Source organism: Salmo salar, unplaced genomic scaffold, assembly GCF_905237065.1.
Source record: "Salmo salar unplaced genomic scaffold, Ssal_v3.1, whole genome shotgun sequence".
Taxonomy (NCBI): domain Eukaryota; kingdom Metazoa; phylum Chordata; class Actinopteri; order Salmoniformes; family Salmonidae; genus Salmo; species Salmo salar.
This window is the reverse complement of record NW_025548467.1, coordinates 80,154-100,434: the sequence shown is the minus strand read 5'-3', so window position 1 is coordinate 100,434 and position 20,281 is coordinate 80,154. Positions and strand designations below refer to the sequence as shown.

The window sequence follows — 20,281 nt, the reverse complement described above, 5'->3', positions numbered from 1 at the left end:
GGGAGCCATACGTAGGCAGCCTGTTTTATCCTGTCTTTGTGGGTGGTTGTTTTCTGTATCGCCTGGGAGCCTTACGGATCTGTTTCGTCGTTTTGTTTTGAGTTGTTCTTTCAAATAAAGAAGAAAGATGAGCACAAAACCCGCTGCATTTTGGTCGCCGTTCATCGACGCCTGTGACAATTTGGCTAAGGTGTATGTCAACTTCCGACTTCTACTGTACAGACATACATACATACAGTATATCTACATATGTACAGTATACACTATAGTACAGATCTGACATTAAGGGACATCTGGTCAGTATTGGTTTTCCTACCTTTAGGACAGTCTACTGTATATCATATACACAGAGTATACTAAACATTAGGAATACCTGCTGTTTCCATGACATAGACTGACCAGGTGAATCCAGGTGAAAGCTATGATCCCTTATTGATCTGTGTAGATCAGAGCTGCCCAACCCTGTTCCTGGAGAGATACCCCTCCTGTAGGTTTTAACTCCAACCCTGTTCCTGGAGAGATACCCTCCTGTAGGTTTACACACCAACCCTGTTCCTGGAGAGATACCCCTCCTGTAGGTTTACACTCCAACCCTGTTCCTGGAGAGATACCCCTCCTGTAGGTTTACACTCCAACCCTGTTCCTGGAGAGATACCCCTCCTGTAGGTTTACACTCCAACCCTGTTCCTGGAGAGATACCCCTCCTGTAGGTTTACACTCCAACCCTGTTCCTGGAGAGATACCCTCCTGAAGAGTCAGTTACCTTTCTATCCTACCGTGACCCCAACCCCAGTCACCTTTCTATCCTACCGTGACCCTAACCCCAGTTACCTTTCTATCCTACCGTGACCCCAGTTACCTTTCTATCCTACCGTGACCCTAACCCCAGTTACCTTTCTATCCTACCGTGACCCTAACCCCAGTTACCTTTCTATCCTACCGTGACCCCAACCTCAGTTACCTTTCTATCCTACCGTGACCCCAGTTACCTTTCTATCCTACCGTGACCCTAACCCCAGTTACCTTTCTAACCTACCGTGACCCCAACCCCAGTTACCTTTCTATCCTACCGTGACCCCAACCCCAGTTACCTTTCTATCCTACCGTGACCCCGGTCACCTTTCTAACCTACCGTGACCCCAACCCCAGTTACCTTTCTATCCTACCGTGACCCCAGTTACCTTTCTATCCTACCGTGACCCTAACCCCAGTTACCTTTCTATCCTACCGTGACCCTAACCCCAGTTACCTTTCTATCCTACCGTGACCCCAGTTACCTTTCTATCCTACCGTGACCCTAACCCCAGTTACCTTTCTATCCTACCGTGACCCTAACCCCAGTTACCTTTCTATCCTACCGTGACCCTAACCCCAGTTACCTTTCTATCCTACCGTGACCCTAACCCCAGTCACCTTTCTAACCTACCGTGACCCTAACCCCAGTTACCTTTCTATCCTACCGTGACCCTAACCCCAGTTACCTTTCTATCCTACCGTGACCCTAACCCCAGTTACCTTTCTATCCTACCGTGACCCTAACCCCAGTTACCTTTCTATCCTACCGTGACCCTAACCCCTTTCACCTTTCTATCCTACCGTGACCCTAACCCCAGTTACCTTTCTATCCTACCGTGACCCCAGTTACCTTTCTATCCTACCGTGACCCTAACCCCAGTTACCTTTCTATCCTACCGTGACCCCAACCCCAGTTACCTTTCTATCCTACCGTGACCCTAACCCCAGTCACCTTTCTATCCTACCGTGACCCCAACCCCAGTTACCTTTCTATCCTACCGTGACCCTAACCCCAGTTACCTTTCTATCCTACCGTGACCCCAGTTACCTTTCTATCCTACCGTGACCCTAACCCCAGTTACCTTTCTATCCTACCGTGACCCCAGTTACCTTTCTATCCTACCGTGACCCTAACCCCAGTTACCTTTCTATCCTACCGTGACCCTAACCCCAGTTACCTTTCTAACCTACCGTGACCCTAACCTCAGTTACCTTTCTATCCTACCGTGACCCCAGTTACCTTTCTATCCTACCGTGACCCTAACCCCAGTTACCTTTCTATCCTACCGTGACCCCAACCCCTTTCTATCCTACCGTGACCCCAACCCCAGTCACCTTTCTATCCTACCGTGACCCCAACCCCAGTTACCTTTCTATCCTACCGTGACCCTAACCCCAGTTACCTTTCTATCCTACCGTGACCCCAGTTACCTTTCTATCCTACCGTGACCCTAACCCCAGTTACCTTTCTATCCTACCGTGACCCCAGTTACCTTTCTATCCTACCGTGACCCTAACCCCAGTTACCTTTCTATCCTACCGTGACCCCAGTTACCTTTCTATCCTACCGTGACCCTAACCCCAGTTACCTTTCTATCCTACCGTGACCCTAACCCCAGTTACCTTTCTATCCTACCGTGACCCCAGTTACCTTTCTATCCTACCGTGACCCTAACCCCAGTTACCTTTCTATCCTACCGTGACCCCAACCCCTTTCACCTTTCTATCCTACCGTGACCCTAACCCCAGTTACCTTTCTATCCTACCGTGACCCCAGTTACCTTTCTATCCTACCGTGTGTCTATATATGTGTAGGTCTGTCCACCCTGCAAGTGATCCTGGATACAGCAGCAGAGAGGAAGTGGATTGTAACAGCCATCAACGTGGGCAACCTGAAGGATGAGAGGAAGGACGAGGCGTATCGCTCCATGTTCCAAGACCTGGAGATACGAAAGGAGAGGAGAGTCATTCTGGACTGTGAACAAGACAAGGTTAAAGACATCATGGACCAGGTTGGTCTGTCTGTCTGTCTGTCTGTCTGTCTGTCTGTCTGTCTGTCTGTCTGTCTGTCTGTCTGTCTGTCTGTCTGTCTGTCTGTCTGTCTGTCTGTCTGTCTGTCTGTCTGTCTGTCTAGGTTGTGAACAAGACAAGGTTAAAAGTCTAAGCCATAAACTAAGATATGGAATTGTTTTAAGATGGTCATACCATGGATCATTTAAATCAAATCAAACTTTATTTGTCACATGCGCCGAATACAACAAGTGTAGACCTTACCGTGAAATGCTTACTTACAAGCCCTTAACCAACAGTGCAGTTCAAGAAGAGTTAAGAAAATATGTACCAAAGAAATAAAAGTAAAAAATATATTTTTTTTAAGTAACACAATTTTTATTTATTTATTTATTTCACCTTTATTTAACCAGGTAGGCAAGTTGAGAACAAGTTCTCATTTACAATTGCGACCTGGCCAAGATAAAGCAAAGCAGTTCGACAACATACAAAAACACAGAGTTACACATGGAGTAAAACAACATACAATCAATGATGCAGTAGAATAAAAAAATAAAAAAATAAATAAGACTATATACAATGTGAGCAAATGATGTGAGATAAGGGAGGTAAAGGCAAAAAAATGCCATGGTGGAAAAGTAAATAAAGTATAGCAAGAAAAACACTGGAATGGTAGATTTGTAGTTTGAAGAAAGTTCAAAGATAAAATATAAATAATATGGTGCAAAGGAGCAAAATAAATAAAATAAATAAATACAGTAGGGGAAGAGGTAGTAGTTTGGGCTAAATTATAGATGGGCTATGTACAGGTGCAGTGATCTGTGAGCTGCTCTGACAGCTGGTGCTTAAAGCTAGTGAGGGAGATAAGTGTTTCCAGTTTCAGAGATTTTTGTAGTTCGTTCCAGTCATTGGCAGCAGAGAACTGGAAGGAGAGACGACCAAAGGAGGAGTTGGCTTTAGGGGTGACCAGAGAGATATACCTGCTGGAGCGCGTGCTACAGGTGGGTGCTGCCATGGTGACCAGTGAGCGGAGATAAGAGGGGACTTTACCTAGCAGAGTCTTGTAGATGACCTGGAGCCAATGTGTTTGGCGACGATTATGAAGCGAAGGCCAGCCAACGAGAGCGTACAGGTCGCAGTGGTGGGTAGTATATGGGGCTTTGGTGACAAAACGGATGGCACTGTGATAGACTGCATCCAGCTTGTTGAGTAGGGTATTGGAAGCTATTTTGTAAATGACATCGCCGAAGTCGAGGATTGGTAGGATGGTCAGTTTTACGAGGGTATGTTTGGCAGCATGAGTGAAGGATGCTTTGTTGCGAAATAGGAAGCCAATTCGAGATTTCACTTTGGATTGGAGATGATTGATGTGAGTCTGGAAGGAGAGTTTACAGTCTAACCAGACACCTAGGTATTTGTAGTTGTCCACAAATTCTAAGTTAGAATCGTCCAGAGAAGTGATGCTGGACAGGCGGGCAGGTGCAGGCAGCGATCGGTTGAAGAGCATGCATTTAGTTTTACTTGTGTTTAGGAGCAGTTGGAGACCACGGAAGGAGAGTTGAATGGCATTGAAGCTCGTCTGGAGGGTTGTTAACACAGTGTCCAAAGAAGGGCCAGAAGTGTACAGAATGGTGTCGTCTGCGTAGAGGTGGATCAGAGATTCACCAGCAGCAAGAGCGACATCATTTATGTATACAGAGAAAAGAGTCGGCCCGAGAATTGAACCCTGTGGTAGCCCCATAGAGACTGCCAGAGGTCCAGACAGTAGGCCCTCCGATTTGACACACTGAACTCTGTCAGAGAAGTAGTTGGTGAACCAGGCGACGCAATCGTTTGAGAAACCAAGGCTACTGAGTCTGCCGATGAGGATGTGGTGATTAACAGAGTCAAAAGCTTTGGCCAGGTCAATGAATACGGCAGCACAGTAATGTTTCTTATCGATGGCGGTTACGATTTCGTTTAGGACCTTGAGCGTGGCTGAGGTGCACCCATGACCAGCTCTGAAACCAGATTGCATAGCGGAGAGGGTGCGGTGGGATTCGAAATGGTCGGTAATCTGTTTGTTGACTTGGCTTTCGAAGACCTTAGAAAGGCAGGGTAGGATGGATATAGGTCTGTAGCAATTTGGGTCAAGAGTGTCACCTCCTTTGAAGAGGGGGATGACAGCAGCTGCTTTCCAATCTATGGGAATCTCAGACGACACGAAAGAGAGGTTGAACAGGCTAGTAATAGGGGTTGCAATAATTTCGGCAGATCATTTTAGAAAGAAAGGGTCCAGATTGTCAAGCCCAGCTGATTTGTAGGGGTCCAGATTTTGCAGCTCTTTCAGAACATCAGCTGAATGGATTTGGGAGAAGGAGAAATGGGGGAGGCTTGGGCGAGTAGCTGTGGGGGGTGCAGTGCTGTTGAATGCAGTAGGGGTAGTTAGGTTGAAAGCATGGCCAGCCGTAGAAAAATGCTTATTGAAATTCTCAATTATAGTGGGTTTATCGGTGGTGACAGAGTTTCCTATCCTCAGTGCAGTGGGCAGTTGGGAGGAGGTGTTCTTATTCTCCATGGACTTTACAATGTCCCAGAACTTTTTAGAGTTGGAGTTGCACGAAGCGAATTTCTGTTTGAAAAAGCTAGCCTTGGCGTTTCTAACTGCCTGTGTGTATTGGTTTCTAACTTCCCTGAACAGTTGCATATCGCGGGGGCAGTTCGATGCTAATGCAGAACGCCACAGGATATTTTTGTGTTGGTTAAGGGAAGTCAGGTCTGGGGAGAACCAAGGGCTATATCTGTTCCTGGTTCTAAATTTCTTGAAAGGGGCATGCTTATTTAAGATGGAGAGGAAGGCATTTTTTTTAAATAACCAGGCATCCTCTACTGACGGGATGAGGTCAATATCCTTCCAGGATACCAGGGCCAGGTCGATTAGAAAGGCTTGCTCGTTGAAATGTTTCAGGGAGCGTTTGACAGTGATGAGTGGAGGTCGTTTGACCGCTGACCCATTACGGGTGCAGGCAATGAGGCAGTGATCGCTGAGATCTTGGTTGAAAACAGCAGAGGTGTATTTAGAGGGCACGTTGGTGTGGATGATATCTATGAGGGTGCCAGTGTTTGCGGCTTTGGGGTTGTACCTGGTGGGTTCATTAATAATTTGTGTGAGATTGAGGGCATCAAGCTTGGATTGTAGGATGGCTGGGGTGTTAAGCATGTCCCAGTTTAGGTCACCTAGTAGCACGAGCTCTGAAGATAGATGGGGGCAATCAGTTCACATATGGTGTCCAGAGCACAACTAGGGGCCGAGGGGGTCTATAGCAGGCGGCAACGGTGAGAGACTTGTTTTTGGAGAGGTGGATTTTTAAAAGTAGAAGTTCAAATTGTTTGGGTACAGACCTGGATAGCAGGACAGAACTCTGCAGGCTATCTCTGCAGTAGATTGCAACACCGCTCCCTTTGGTCGTTCTATCTTGTCTGAAAACGTTGTAGTTAGGGATGAAGATTTCAGAGTTTTTGGTGGACTTCCTAAGCCAAGATTCAGACACAGCTAGGACATCCGGGTTGGCGGAGTGTGCTAAAGCAGTGAATAAAACAAACTTAGGGAGGAGGCTTCTAATGTTAACATGCATGAAACCAAGGTTATTACGGTTACAGAAGTCATCAAAGAGAGCGCCTGGGGAGTAGGAGTGGAGCCAGGCACTGCAGGGCCTGGATTCACCTCTACATCCCCAGAGGAGCAGAGAAGAATAAGTATGCGGGTACGGCTAAAAGCTATAAGAATTGGTCGTCTGTGACGTCCAGAATAGAGAGAAAAAGGAGCAGGTTTCTGGGGGCGATAAAATAGCTTCAAGGTATAATGTACAGACAAAGGTATGGTGGGATGTGAGTACAGAGGAGGTAAACCTAGGCATTTAGTGATAGTGAGAGAGATATTGTCTCTAGAAACATCATTGAAACCAGAAGATGTCATAGCATGTGTGGGTGGAGGAACTGAGAGGTTGGATAAGGTATAATGAACAGGGCTAGAGGCTCTACAGTGAAATAAGCCAATAAACACTAACCAGAACAGCAATGGAGAAGGCATATTGACATTAAGGAGAGGCATGCTTAGCCGAGTGATCAAAGGGTCCAGTGAGATTCAGACAGCTAGCCGGGCCATAGGTAGCAAGCTGGTGGAAGATGGGAGGGAGGTCTGTTTTTAGCCAGCTAGTGCGTTTCCGTCTGTGGGTTAGTGGGGTTCCGTGTGGAAGGGGGGACCTGTCCAAGTTGGCAAAATAGTTAGTTATAGTGGCCCAAGAAAAGTGTCCGATAGACCTATTCAGATGGCAGCCGAAAAGACAGCTAACGATTAGCGGGCCGCAGATGGGCGATCAGGTTACGTCGCGACGGAGGGGCCAGTTGGATAACTCCCTCGGGCAGATAACGTCGGTGGTCCAGTCGTGAAGACCCGATGGGGCTCCGGATCGGCAGTAAAACGGGTCAGGATAGGTGAGTTGTAGCCCAGGAGACACTTCAGCTGGCTAGCTCAGGAATAGCCCAGGAGTGGCTGACGGAACTCTTCAGCTGGCTAGCTGGCTAGCTCCGTAATAATGTGTGTTAATTCCGTGACCGACGTTGCCAATAGTCACTCAGGTAGCAGCTAGTTAGCTGCAAGATCCAGGTGTAAATGTCCAGAGCCTGCGGTAGAAATCGGGGAAAGGAGAGAGAATAGGTCCGGTATGCTCTGGTCTGAGTCGCGCTGTACAAAAACTGGCGATAGCTTTTCGAGCTAATGGATAGCTGATGACAGCTAACCGTGGCTAGCTGAACTTCAACGTTAGCCAGTGAAAATGGCTAACCTCTTGCTAGCTTCTGTTGTGGAATTCAGATGAGGTAAATAATACTTTCTTTTTTTAAATTGGTGAGGCGGGTTGCAGGAGAGTGCTTTGAGGTTGAGTTTTTAGAATTAAAAAAGAATATATATATATAAAAAGATACAGAGTCAATGTGGAGGCTATATACAGAGTATTACGGTACAGAGTCAATGTGGAGGCTATATACAGGGTATTACGGTACAGAGTCAATGTGGAGGCTATATACAGGGGGTACCGGTACAGAGTCAATGTGGAGGCTATATACAGGGGGTACCGGTACAGAGTCAATGTGGAGGCTATATACAGGAGGTACCGGTGCCGAGTCAATGTGGAGGCTATATACAGGGGGTACCGGTACAGAGTCAATGTGGAGGCTATATACAGGGGGTACCGGTACAGAGTCAATGTGGAGGCTATATACAGGGGGTACCGGTACAGAGTCAATGTGGAGGCTATATACAGGGGGTACCGGTACAGAGTCAGTGTGGAGGCTATATACAGGGGGTACCGGTACAGAGTCAGTGTGGAGGCTATATACAGGGGGTACTGGTACAGAGTCAATGTGGAGGCTATATACAGGGGGTACCGGTACAGAGTCAATGTGGAGGCTATGTACAGGGGGTACCGGTACAGAATCAATGTGGAGGCTATATACAGGGTGTACCGGTACAGAGTCAATATGGAGACTATATACAGGGGGTACCGGTACAGAGTCAATGTGGAGGCTATATACAGGGGGTACCGGTACAGAGTCAATGTGGAGGCTATATACAGGGGGTACCGGTACAGAGTCAATGTGGAGGCTATATACAGGGGGTACCGGTACAGAGTCAATGTGGAGGCTATATACAGGGGGTACCGGTACAGAGTCAATGTGGAGGCTATATACAGAGTATTACGGTACAGAGTCAATGTGGAGGCTATATACAGGGGGTACCGGTACAGAGTCAATGTGGAGGCTATATACAGGGGGGTACCGGTACAGTGTCAGTGTGCGGTGGGTACAGGTTAGTTGAGGTAATATGTACATGTAGGTAGGGGTGAAGTGACTATAGATAATAAACAGCGAGTAGCAGCAGTGTAGAAAACAAATGGAGGGCGGGGTGTCAATGTAATAGCCTGGTGGCCATTTGATTAATTGTTCAGCAGTCTCATGGTTTGGGGGGTGGAAGCTTTTGCCAAATCTTTTCAGTCTCCTGAGGGAGGAAAGGTGTTGTCGTGCCCTCTGTTAACGACTGTTTTGGTGTGTTTGGACCATGATAGTTCGTTGGTGATGTGGACACCAAGGAACTTGAAACTCTAGACCTGCTCCATTACAGCCCCGTCGATGTTAATGGGGGCCTGTTCGGGCCCGCCTTTTCCTGTAGTCCACGATCAGCTCCGTTGTCTTGCTCACATGGTGGGAGAGGTTCCTGGCACCACACTGTTAGTTTTCTGACCTCCTGTCTATAGTCTGTCTCATCGTTGTCGGTGATCAAGCCTACCGCTGTTGTGTAGTCAGCAAACTTAATGATGGTGTTGGAGTTGTGTTTGTCCAGGCAGTCGTGGGTGAACAGTGAGTACAGGTGGGGACTAAGTACACACCCCTAAGGGGCACCAGTGTTGCGGATCAGCGTGGCAGATGTGTTGCTACCTACCCTCACCACCTGGGGGCGGCCCGTCAGGAAATCCAGGATCCAGTTGCAGAGGGAGGTGTTTAGTCCCAGGGTCCTTAGCTTATTGATGAGCTTCGTGGGCACTATGGTGCTGAACGCTGAGCTGTCATCAATGAACAACATTCTCACATAGGTGTTCCTTTTGTCCAGTTGGGAAAGGGCAGTGTGGAGTGCAATAGAGATTGCATCATCTGTGGATCTGTTGGGGCGGTATGTGAATTGGAGTGGGTCTAGGGTATCCTGGAGGATGCTGTTGATGTGAGCCATGACCAGCCTTTCAAACCACTTCATGGCTACAGACGTGAGTGCTACGGTTCGGTAGTCATTTAGGCAGGTTACCTTCGCTTCCTTGGGAACAGGGGACTATGGTGGTCTGCTTGAAACATGTAGGTATTACAGACTCGGTCAGGGAGAGATTGAGAATGTCAGTGAAGACACCTGCCAGTTGGTCCGTACATGCTTTGAGTACACGTCCTGGTAATCCATCCGGCCCTGTGGCTTTGTGAATGTTGACCTGTTTAAAGGTCTTGCTCACATCGGGTACCAAGAGCGTGATCACATAGTCATCCAGAACAGCTGGTGCTCTCATGCATGCTTCAGTGTTGCTTGCCTCGAGCGAGCTTTAAAGGCATTTAGCTCATCGGGTAGTCTCGTGTCACTGGGCAGCTCGCGTCTGGGTTTCCCTTTGTGGTCTGTAATGGTTTGCAAGCCCTGCCACATCCGACGAGTGTCAGAGCCGGTGTAGTAGGATTCAATCTTAATCCTGTATTGACACTTTGCTTGTTTGATGGTTCTATTGAGTTCTATTGGGATCCATTGGGTTCTATTGGGATCCATTGAGTTCTATTGGAATTATTGAGTTCTATTGGGATCCATTGGGTTCTATAGGGGATCCATTGAGTTCTTTTGGGATCCATTGAGTTCTATTGGGATCCATTGAGTTCTATTGGAATCCATTGAGTTCTATTGGGATCCATTGAGTTCTATTGGGATCCATTGGGTTCTATAGGGGATCCATTGAGTTATTTTGGGATCCATTGAGTTCTATTGGGATCTGTTGGGTTCTATTGGGATCCATTGGGTTATATTGGGATCCATTGGGTTGTATTGGGATACATTGGGTTATATTGGGATCCACTGAGTTCTATTGGGATCCATTGGGTTCTATTGGGATCCATTGGGTTCTATTGGGATCCATTGGGTTCTATTGGGATCCATTGGGTTCTATTGGGATCCATTCAATTATATTGGGATCAATTTAGTTCTATTGGGATCAATTGAGTTCTATTGGGATCAATTTAGTTCTATTGGGATCCATTGAGTCCTATTGGGATCCATTGAGTGCTATTGTATATTGTCTGTTGACTGTATTAGGTATAAGGTAAGGTCATTTGTGACATTGTTTTACGATCGAGTATATTGATTGATACCACAACATTCCTGAATAATCATAGCTAGAAAGGCATTCCAGATAACAGGACATTTGGAAAAGATATTGGGTCACCTTGCAATCATGACGCAGTAAACCCCTACACATACAGACCATACTGGTTACAAAGTTACAGAAAGATAAACCATCACATGCAGACCATACTGGCTACAAAGTTACAGAAAGATAAACCTACACATGCAGACCATACAGGCTACAAAGTTACAGAAAGATAAACCTACAACCACACAAACTGAAATTGGATACATTGTGGACACAGGTCCAACGAGGAAAGTTTTTGCTAGTTAGCTAGCTAGCATATATTCTTTTGGGAAGAGACATGGAGCATCTGAAGACCTAAAGTGGTGAGGGATGAGCATGAATTTCTCCAGTCCCTTTGTTGCAGTCAAATCCTCCCACGTTTCTAGTTTCACCAGCTGTTTTCAGCAACTGGTCTTTTAGGTTTCCTAGCAACAAACTATTGCGCTACCTTCTAGCCTCGTGTTTTTTATATGCAATACTATCTCCTCGTAATGAACAGTGTCGAGTGGCCTGACGAGAAGGCAACCTTTTCTAGCTATGCCAGGCAAAATCGGGCATCGCCGGCTCATAGTTATGTATGTATCCAAATGAATGTCAATAGAAAACAGCTTAAACAAACGCAAATGCAGCTACTTTGCCGTTATTCTGGCTGTAAAGGTCGTGACTGTGTTAGGAATTATCTTGTAAAAAGTAGGAATTACCTTGTAAAAAGTAGTAATTACCTTGTAAAAAGTAGGAATTATCTTGTAAAAAGTAGGAATTACCTTGTAAAAAGTAGGAATTACCTTGTAAAAAGTAGGAATTATCTTGTAAAAAGTAGGAATTACCTTGTAAAAAGTAGGAATTACCTTGTAAAAAGTAGGAATTATCTTGTAAAAAGTAGGAATTACCTTGTAAAAAGTAGGAATTACCTTGTAAAAAGTAGGAATTATCTTGTAAAAAGTAGGAATTACCTTGTAAAAAGTAGGAATTACCTTGTAAAAATGTAAATATTAGTGAAAAATGTTTATTTCTACCGGTAAATGTGTGCTTTAATCCATTTCATAGGTAATGTACAAAACGGCTGTGTTTATCCCTTCCAAATATGATATTGTTTTACATAATACTGTTTTATATAATTTTGTTTTATATAATACTGTTTTATATAATATTGTTTTACATAATACTGTTTTATATAATATTGTTTTATATGATATTGTTTTATATAATACTGTTTTATATAATATTGTTTTATATAATATTGTTTTACATAATATTGTTTTATATAATATTGTTTTATATAATATTGTTTTATATAATACTGTTTTATATAATATTGTTTTACATAATACTGTTTTATATAATATTGTTTTATATGATATTGTGTTATATAATTTTGTTTTATATAATATTGTTTTATATAATATTGTTTTACATAATACTGTTTTATATAATATTGTTTTATATAATATTGTTTTACATAATACTGTTTTATATAATATTGTTTTATATGATATTGTTTTATATAATATTGTTTTATATAATACTGTTTTATATAATATTGTTTTACATAATACTGTTTTATATAATATTGTTTTATATAATATTGTTTTATATAATATTGTTTTATATAATATTGTTTTATATAATATTGTTACATAATACTGTTTTATATAATATTGTTTTATATGATATTGTTTTATATAATATTGTTTTATATAATATTGTTTTACATAATACTGTTTTATATAATATTGTTTTATATGATATTGTTTTATATAATATTGTTTTATATAATATTGTTTTATATAATACTGTTTTATATAATATTGTTTTATATGATATTGTGTTATATAATTTTGTTTTATATAATACTGTTTTATATAATATTGTTTTATATAATACTGTTTTATATAATATTGTTTTATATGATATTGTTTTATATAATATTGTTTTATATAATATTGTTTTATATAATACTGTTTTATATTATACTGTTTTATATAATATTGTTTTATATAATATTGTTTTATATTATACTGTTTTATACTGTTTTATATTATATTGTTTATTGTGTTCCTGCAGGTCATCACCATTGGCCGACATGTTAAAGGATACCATTACATCATCGCTAACCTGGTACGATTCCTGGTACTGACATCACACATAGCCTGGTACTAACCTGGTACCTCTCATATTACTGCATAACTGGTACTGACATCACACATAGCCTGGTACTAACCTGGTACCTCTCATATTACTGCATAACTGGTACTGACATCACACATAGCCTGGTACTAACCTGGTACCTCTCATATTACTGCATAACTGGTACTGACATCACACATAGCCTGGTACTAACCTGGTACCTCTCATATTACTGACTGGTACTGACATCACACATAGCCTGGTACTAACCTGGTACCTCTCATATTACTGCATAACTGGTACTGACATCACACATAGCCTGGTACTAACCTGGTACCTCTCATATTACTGACTGGTACTGACATCACACATAGCCTGGTACTAACCTGGTACCTCTCATATTACTGCATAACTGGTACTGACATCACACATAGCCTGGTACCTCTCATATTACTGCATAACTGGTACTGACATCACACATAGCCTGGTACTAACCTGGTACCTCTCATATTACTGCATAACTGGTACTGACATCACACATAGCCTGGTACCTCTCATATTACTGCATGACTGGTACTGACATCACACATAGCCTGGTACCTCTCATATTACTGACTGGTCCTGACATCACACATAGCCTGGTACCTCTCATATTACTGACTGGTACTGACATCACACATAGCCTGGTACTAACCTGGTACCTCTCATATTACTGCATAACTGGTACTGACATCACACATAGCCTGGTACCTCTCATATTACTGCATGACTGGTACTGACATCACACATAGCCTGGTACCTCTCATATTACTGACTGGTACTGACATCACACATAGCCTGGTACCTCTCATATTACTGCATAACTGGTACTGACATCACACATAGCCTGGTACCTCTCATATTACTGCATAACTGGTACTGACATCACACATAGCCTGGTACCTCTCATATTACTGCATAACTGGTACTGACATCACACATAGCCTGGTACCTCTCATATTACTGCATAACTGGTACTGACATCACACATAGCCTGGTACCTCTCATATTACTGCATAACTGGTACTGACATCACACATAGCCTGGTACCTCTCATATTACTGACTGGTACTGACATCACACATAGCCTGGTACCTCTCATATTACTGCATGACTGGTACTGACATCACACATAGCCTGGTACCTCTCATATTACTGCATAACTGGTACTGACATCACACATAGCCTGGTACCTCTCATATTACTGCATAACTGGTACTGACATCACACATAGCCTGGTACCTCTCATATTACTGCATAACTGGTACTGACATCACACATAGCCTGGTACCTCTCATATTACTGACTGGTCCTGACATCACACATAGCCTGGTACTAACCTGGTACCTCTCATATTACTGCATGACTGGTACTGACATCACACATAGCCTGGTACCTCTCATATTACTGCATAACTGGTACTGACATCACACATAGCCTGGTACCTCTCATATTACTGCATAACTGGTACTGACATCACACATAGCCTGGTACCTCTCATATTACTGCATGACTGGTACTGACATCACACATAGCCTGGTACCTCTCATATTACTGCATAACTGGTACTGACATCACACATAGCCTGGTACCTCTCATATTACTGCATGACTGGTACTGACATCACACATAGCCTGGTACCTCTCATATTACTGACTGGTACTGACATCACACATAGCCTGGTACTAACCTGGTACCTCTCATATTACTGCATAACTGGTACTGACATCACACATAGCCTGGTACCTCTCATATTACTGCATGACTGGTACTGACATCACACATAGCCTGGTACCTCTCATATTACTGCATGACTGGTACTGACATCACACATAGCCTGGTACTAACCTGGTACCTCTCATATTACTGCATAACTGGTACTGACATCACACATAGCCTGGTACCTCTCATATTACTGACTGGTACTGACATCACACATAGCCTGGTACCTCTCATATTACTGCATAACTGGTACTGACATCACACATAGCCTGGTACCTCTCATATTACTGACTGGTACTGACATCACACATAGCCTGGTACCTCTCATATTACTGCATGACTGGTACTGACATCACACATAGCCTGGTACCTCTCATATTACTGACTGGTACTGACATCACACATAGCCTGGTACCTCTCATATTACTGACTGGTACTGACATCACACATAGCCTGGTACTAACCTGGTACCTCTCATATTACTGCATAACTGGTACTGACATCACACATAGCCTGGTACCTCTCATATTACTGCATAACTGGTACTGACATCACACATAGCCTGGTACCTCTCATATTACTGCATGACTGGTACTGACATCACACATAGCCTGGTACCTCTCATATTACTGCATGACTGGTACTGACATCACACATAGCCTGGTACCTCTCATATTACTGACTGGTACTGACATCACACATAGCCTGGTACCTCTCATATTACTGCATAACTGGTACTGACATCACACATAGCCTGGTACCTCTCATATTACTGCATGACTGGTACTGACATCACACATAGCCTGGTACCTCTCATATTACTGACTGGTCCTGACATCACACATAGCCTGGTACCTCTCATATTACTGCATGACTGGTACTGACATCACACATAGCCTGGTACCTCTCATATTACTGCATAACTGGTACTGACATCACACATAGCCTGGTACCTCTCATATTACTGCATAACTGGTACTGACATCACACATAGCCTGGTACCTCTCATATTACTGCATGACTGGTACTGACATCACACATAGCCTGGTACCTCTCATATTACTGCATAACTGGTACTGACATCACACATAGCCTGGTACCTCTCATATTACTGCATAACTGGTACTGACATCACACATAGCCTGGTACCTCTCATATTACTGACTGGTCCTGACATCACACATAGCCTGGTACCTCTCATATTACTGCATAACTGGTACTGACATCACACATAGCCTGGTACTTCTCATATTACTGACTGGTACTGACATCACACATAGCCTGGTACCTCTCATATTACTGCATAACTGGTACTGACATCACACATAGCCTGGTACCTCTCATATTACTGCATAACTGGTACTGACATCACACATAGCCTGGTACCTCTCATATCACTGCATAACTGGTACTGACATCACACATAGCCTGGTACCTCTCATATTACTGCATAACTGGTACTGACATCACACATAGCCTGGTACCTCTCATATTACTGACTGGTCCTGACATCACACATAGCCTGGTACTAACCTGGTACCTCTCATATTACTGCATAACTGGTACTGACATCACACATAGCCTGGTACCTCTCATATTACTGACTGGTCCTGACATCACACATAGCCTGGTACCTCTCATATTACTGCATAACTGGTACTGACATCACACATAGCCTGGTACCTCTCATATTACTGACTGGTACTGACATCACACATAGCCTGGTACCTCTCATATTACTGACTGGTCCTGACATCACACATAGCCTGGTACCTCTCATATTACTGCATAACTGGTACTGACATCACACATAGCCTGGTACTTCTCATATTACTGACTGGTACTGACATCACACATAGCCTGGTACCTCTCATATTACTGCATAACTGGTACTGACATCACACATAGCCTGGTACCTCTCATATTACTGCATAACTGGTACTGACATCACACATAGCCTGGTACCTCTCATATCACTGCATGACTGGTACTGACATCACACATAGCCTGGTACCTCTCATATTACTGCATAACTGGTACTGACATCACACATAGCCTGGTACTAGCCTGGTACCTCTCATATTACTGACTGGTACTGACATCACACATAGCCTGGTACCTCTCATATTACTGACTGGTACTGACATCACACATAGCCTGGTACCTCTCATATTACTGCATGACTGGTACTGACATCACACATAGCCTGGTACTAACTCAGAGTGTGTGTGTGTGTGTGTGTGTGTGTGTGTGTGTGTGTGTGTGTGTGTGTGTGTGTGTGTGTGTGTGTGTGTGTGTGTGTGTGTGTATCCAGGGCTTCGTTGATGGTGACCTGTCTAAGATCCAGTATGGGGGAGCCAATGTGTCGGGTTTCCAGATTGTTGACTTTGAGGAGCCGCTCGTCTCCAAGTTCGACCAGAGATGGGAAGCACTGGAGGAGAAGGAATACCCTGGAGCTGACAGCAGGATCAGGGTAGTACCTCTAACCCCTAACCCCTAACCCCTAACCCCTACCCCCTACCCCTAACCCCTAACCCTGGAGCTGACAGCAGGATCAGGGTAGTACCTCTAACCCCTAACCCCTAACCCCTACCCTACCCCCTACCCCTAACCCCTAACCCTGGAGCTGACAGCAGGATCAGGGTAGTATCTCTAACCCCTAACCCCTAACCCCTACCCTACCCCCTACCCCTAACCCCTAACCCTGGAGCTGACAGCAGGATCAGGGTAGTACCTCTAACCCCTAACCCCTAACCCCTAACCCCTACCCCCTACCCCTAACCCCTAACCCTGGAGCTGACAGCAGGATCAGGGTAGTACCTCTAACCCCTAACCCCTAACCCCTACCCCCTAATCCCTACCCCTAATCCCTACCCTAACCCCTAACCCCTACCCCCTAACCCCTAACCCCTAACCCTGGAGCTGACAGCAGGATCCGGGTAGTACCTCTAACCCCTACCCCTAACCCCTACCCCTAAACCCTACCCTAACCCCTAACCCCTACCCCTAACCCCTAACACCTAACCCTGGAGCTGACAGCAGGATCCGGGTAGTACCTCTAACCCCTAACTCTACCCCTAATCCCTACCCCTAAACCCTACCCTAACCCCTAACCCCTACCCTAACCGCTACCCTGGAGCTGACAGCAGGATCAGGGTAGTACCCCTAACCTCTAACCCCTAACCCCAACCCCTACCCCCTAACCCCTAAACCCTACCCTAACCCCCTACCTCTAACCCCTAAACCCTACCCTAACCCCTAACCCCTAACCCCTAAACCCTACCCTAACCCTAACCCCTACCTCTATCCCCTAACCCCTAAACCCTACCCTAACCCCTACCCTAACCTTTAACCTCTACCCTGGAGCTGACAGCAGGATCAGGGTAGTACCCCTACCCCTAACCCTAACCCCCACCCCCTACCCCTACCCCATAACCCCTAAACCCTACCCTAACCCCTACCTCTAACCCCTAACCCCTAAACCCTACCCTAACCCCTACCTCTAACCCCTAACCCCTAAACCCTACCCTACCCCCTACCCTAACCTCTAACCTCTACCATGGAGCTGACAGCAGGATCAGGGTAGTACCCCTACCCCCTAACCCCTAACCCCTACCCTACCCCCTACCTCTAACCCCTAACCCCTAAACCCTACCCTAAGCCCTACCCTAACCTCTAACCTCTACCCTGGAGCTGACAGCAGGATCAGGGTAGTACCACCTCTAATCTCTAACCCCTAAACCCTAATCCCTACCCTAACCCCTAACCCCTAACCCCTACCCCCTAACCCCTACCCTAACCCCTAACCCCTAACCTCTAACCTCTAACCCCTAACCCCTAATCCCTAACCCCTAACCCCCTAACCCCTAACCCCTACCCTAAGCCCTACCCTAACCCCTAACCCCTAACCTAACCCCTAACCCCTACCCTAAGCCATACCCTAACCCCTAACCCCTAACCTAACCCCCAACCCCTAACCCCTACCCTAACCCCTACCATAACCCCTAACCCCTACCCTAACCCCTAACCCCTACCCTAACCCCTAACCCCTAACCTCTAACCCCTAACCCCTAATCCCTACCCTAACCCCCAACCCCTACCCCTAAACTCTACCCTAACCCCTAACCCCTAACCTCTAACCCCTAACCCCTAATCCTTACCCTAACCCCTAAACCATACCCTAACCCATACCCTAATCCCTACCCTAACCCCTAAACCCTACCCTAACCCCTACCTCTAACCTCTAACCCCTAAACCCTACCCTAACCCTGGTGCTGACAGCAGGATCAGGGTAGTACCTCTAACCTCTGACCGTAAACCCTAATCCCTACCCTAACCATGGAGCTGACAGCAGGATCAGGGTAGTACCTCTAACCTCTAACCCCTAACCCTTGAACCCTACCCTAACCCCTAACACCTAACTCCTAGCCTAACCCCTAACCCCTAACCCCGAACCTAACCCCTACCCTAACCCCTAACCCCTACCCTAACCCCTCCCCCCTACCCTAATCCCTACCCTAACCCTTGACCTACCCTAACCCCTTCCCCTACCCTAACCCCTACCCTAAACCCTAACCCCTACCCTAATCCCTACCCTAACCCTTGACCCCTACCCTAACCCCTACCCTAACCCCTAACCCCTACCCCAACCCCTAACCCCTACCCTAACCCCTACCCTACCCCTAACCCCTAACCCCTACCCTACCCCTACCCTAACCCCTTTCCCCTACCCCTACCCTACCCCTACCCTAACCCCTTACCCCTACCCTAACCCCTAACCCCTACCCTCCCCCTACCCTACCCTAACCCCTATCCCCTACCCTAACCCCTACCCCCTACCCTCCCCCTACCCTACCCCTACCCTAACCCCTAGCCCCTACCCTAACCCCTAACCCCTACCCTCCCCCCTCACCCTACCCCTACCCTAACCCCTAACCCCTACCCTCCCCCTACCCTACCCCTACCCTAACCCCTAACCCCTACCCTCCCCTACCCTACCCCTACCCTAACCCCTACCCTAACCCCTAACCCCTAACCCCTACCCTCCCCCTACCCTAACCCCTACCCTAACCCCTAACCCCTACCCTCCCCCCTACCCTAACCCCTAACCCCAACCCTGAACCATACCCTAACCCTCTACCCCTACCCTAACCCTTGAACCCTACCCTAACCCCTAAAACCAACCCTAACCCCTACCCTTGACCCCTACACTAACCCTCGCCCCCTACCCTAACCCTTGACCCCTACCCTAACCCTTGACCCCTACCCTAACCCTTGACCCCTACCCTAACCCTTGACCCCTACACTAACCCTTGAGCTGACACCAGCATCAGGATACGACCTCTAACCCTAACCCCTAACCCTCGAGCTGACACCAGCATCAGGATACGACCTCTAACCAAATTGCAGATACTGAAAAGTTCAATCAGTCACTTGCATGAACACAGAAATGAGTTATTAGAACAGCACAGAAATAGACCACAGAAATGAGTTATTAGAACAGCACATAAATAGACCACAGAAATGAGTTATTAGAACAGCATATAAATAGAACACAGAAATGAGTTATTAGAACAGCACATAAATAGACCACAGAAATGAGTTATTAGAACAGCATATAAATA

At 45.4% G+C, this 20,281-nt stretch overlaps 1 protein-coding gene across 6 annotated transcripts in view; it reads left to right on the top strand.

The window, feature by feature from the left end:
* The window catches only part of LOC106595741 (glutamate receptor 2), a 105,325-nt gene that overhangs the window by 36,964 nt on the left and 48,080 nt on the right, over positions 1–20,281 (top strand). For all 6 annotated transcript variants that reach the window (XM_045712409.1, XM_045712411.1, XM_045712408.1 and 3 more), the window contains exons 4-6: positions 2,611–2,807; positions 12,834–12,887; positions 16,972–17,130. In XM_045712409.1, the coding sequence (XP_045568365.1) occupies positions 2,611–2,807; positions 12,834–12,887; positions 16,972–17,130 (410 nt within the window). The remainder of the gene's footprint in view (positions 1–2,610; positions 2,808–12,833; positions 12,888–16,971; positions 17,131–20,281) is intronic.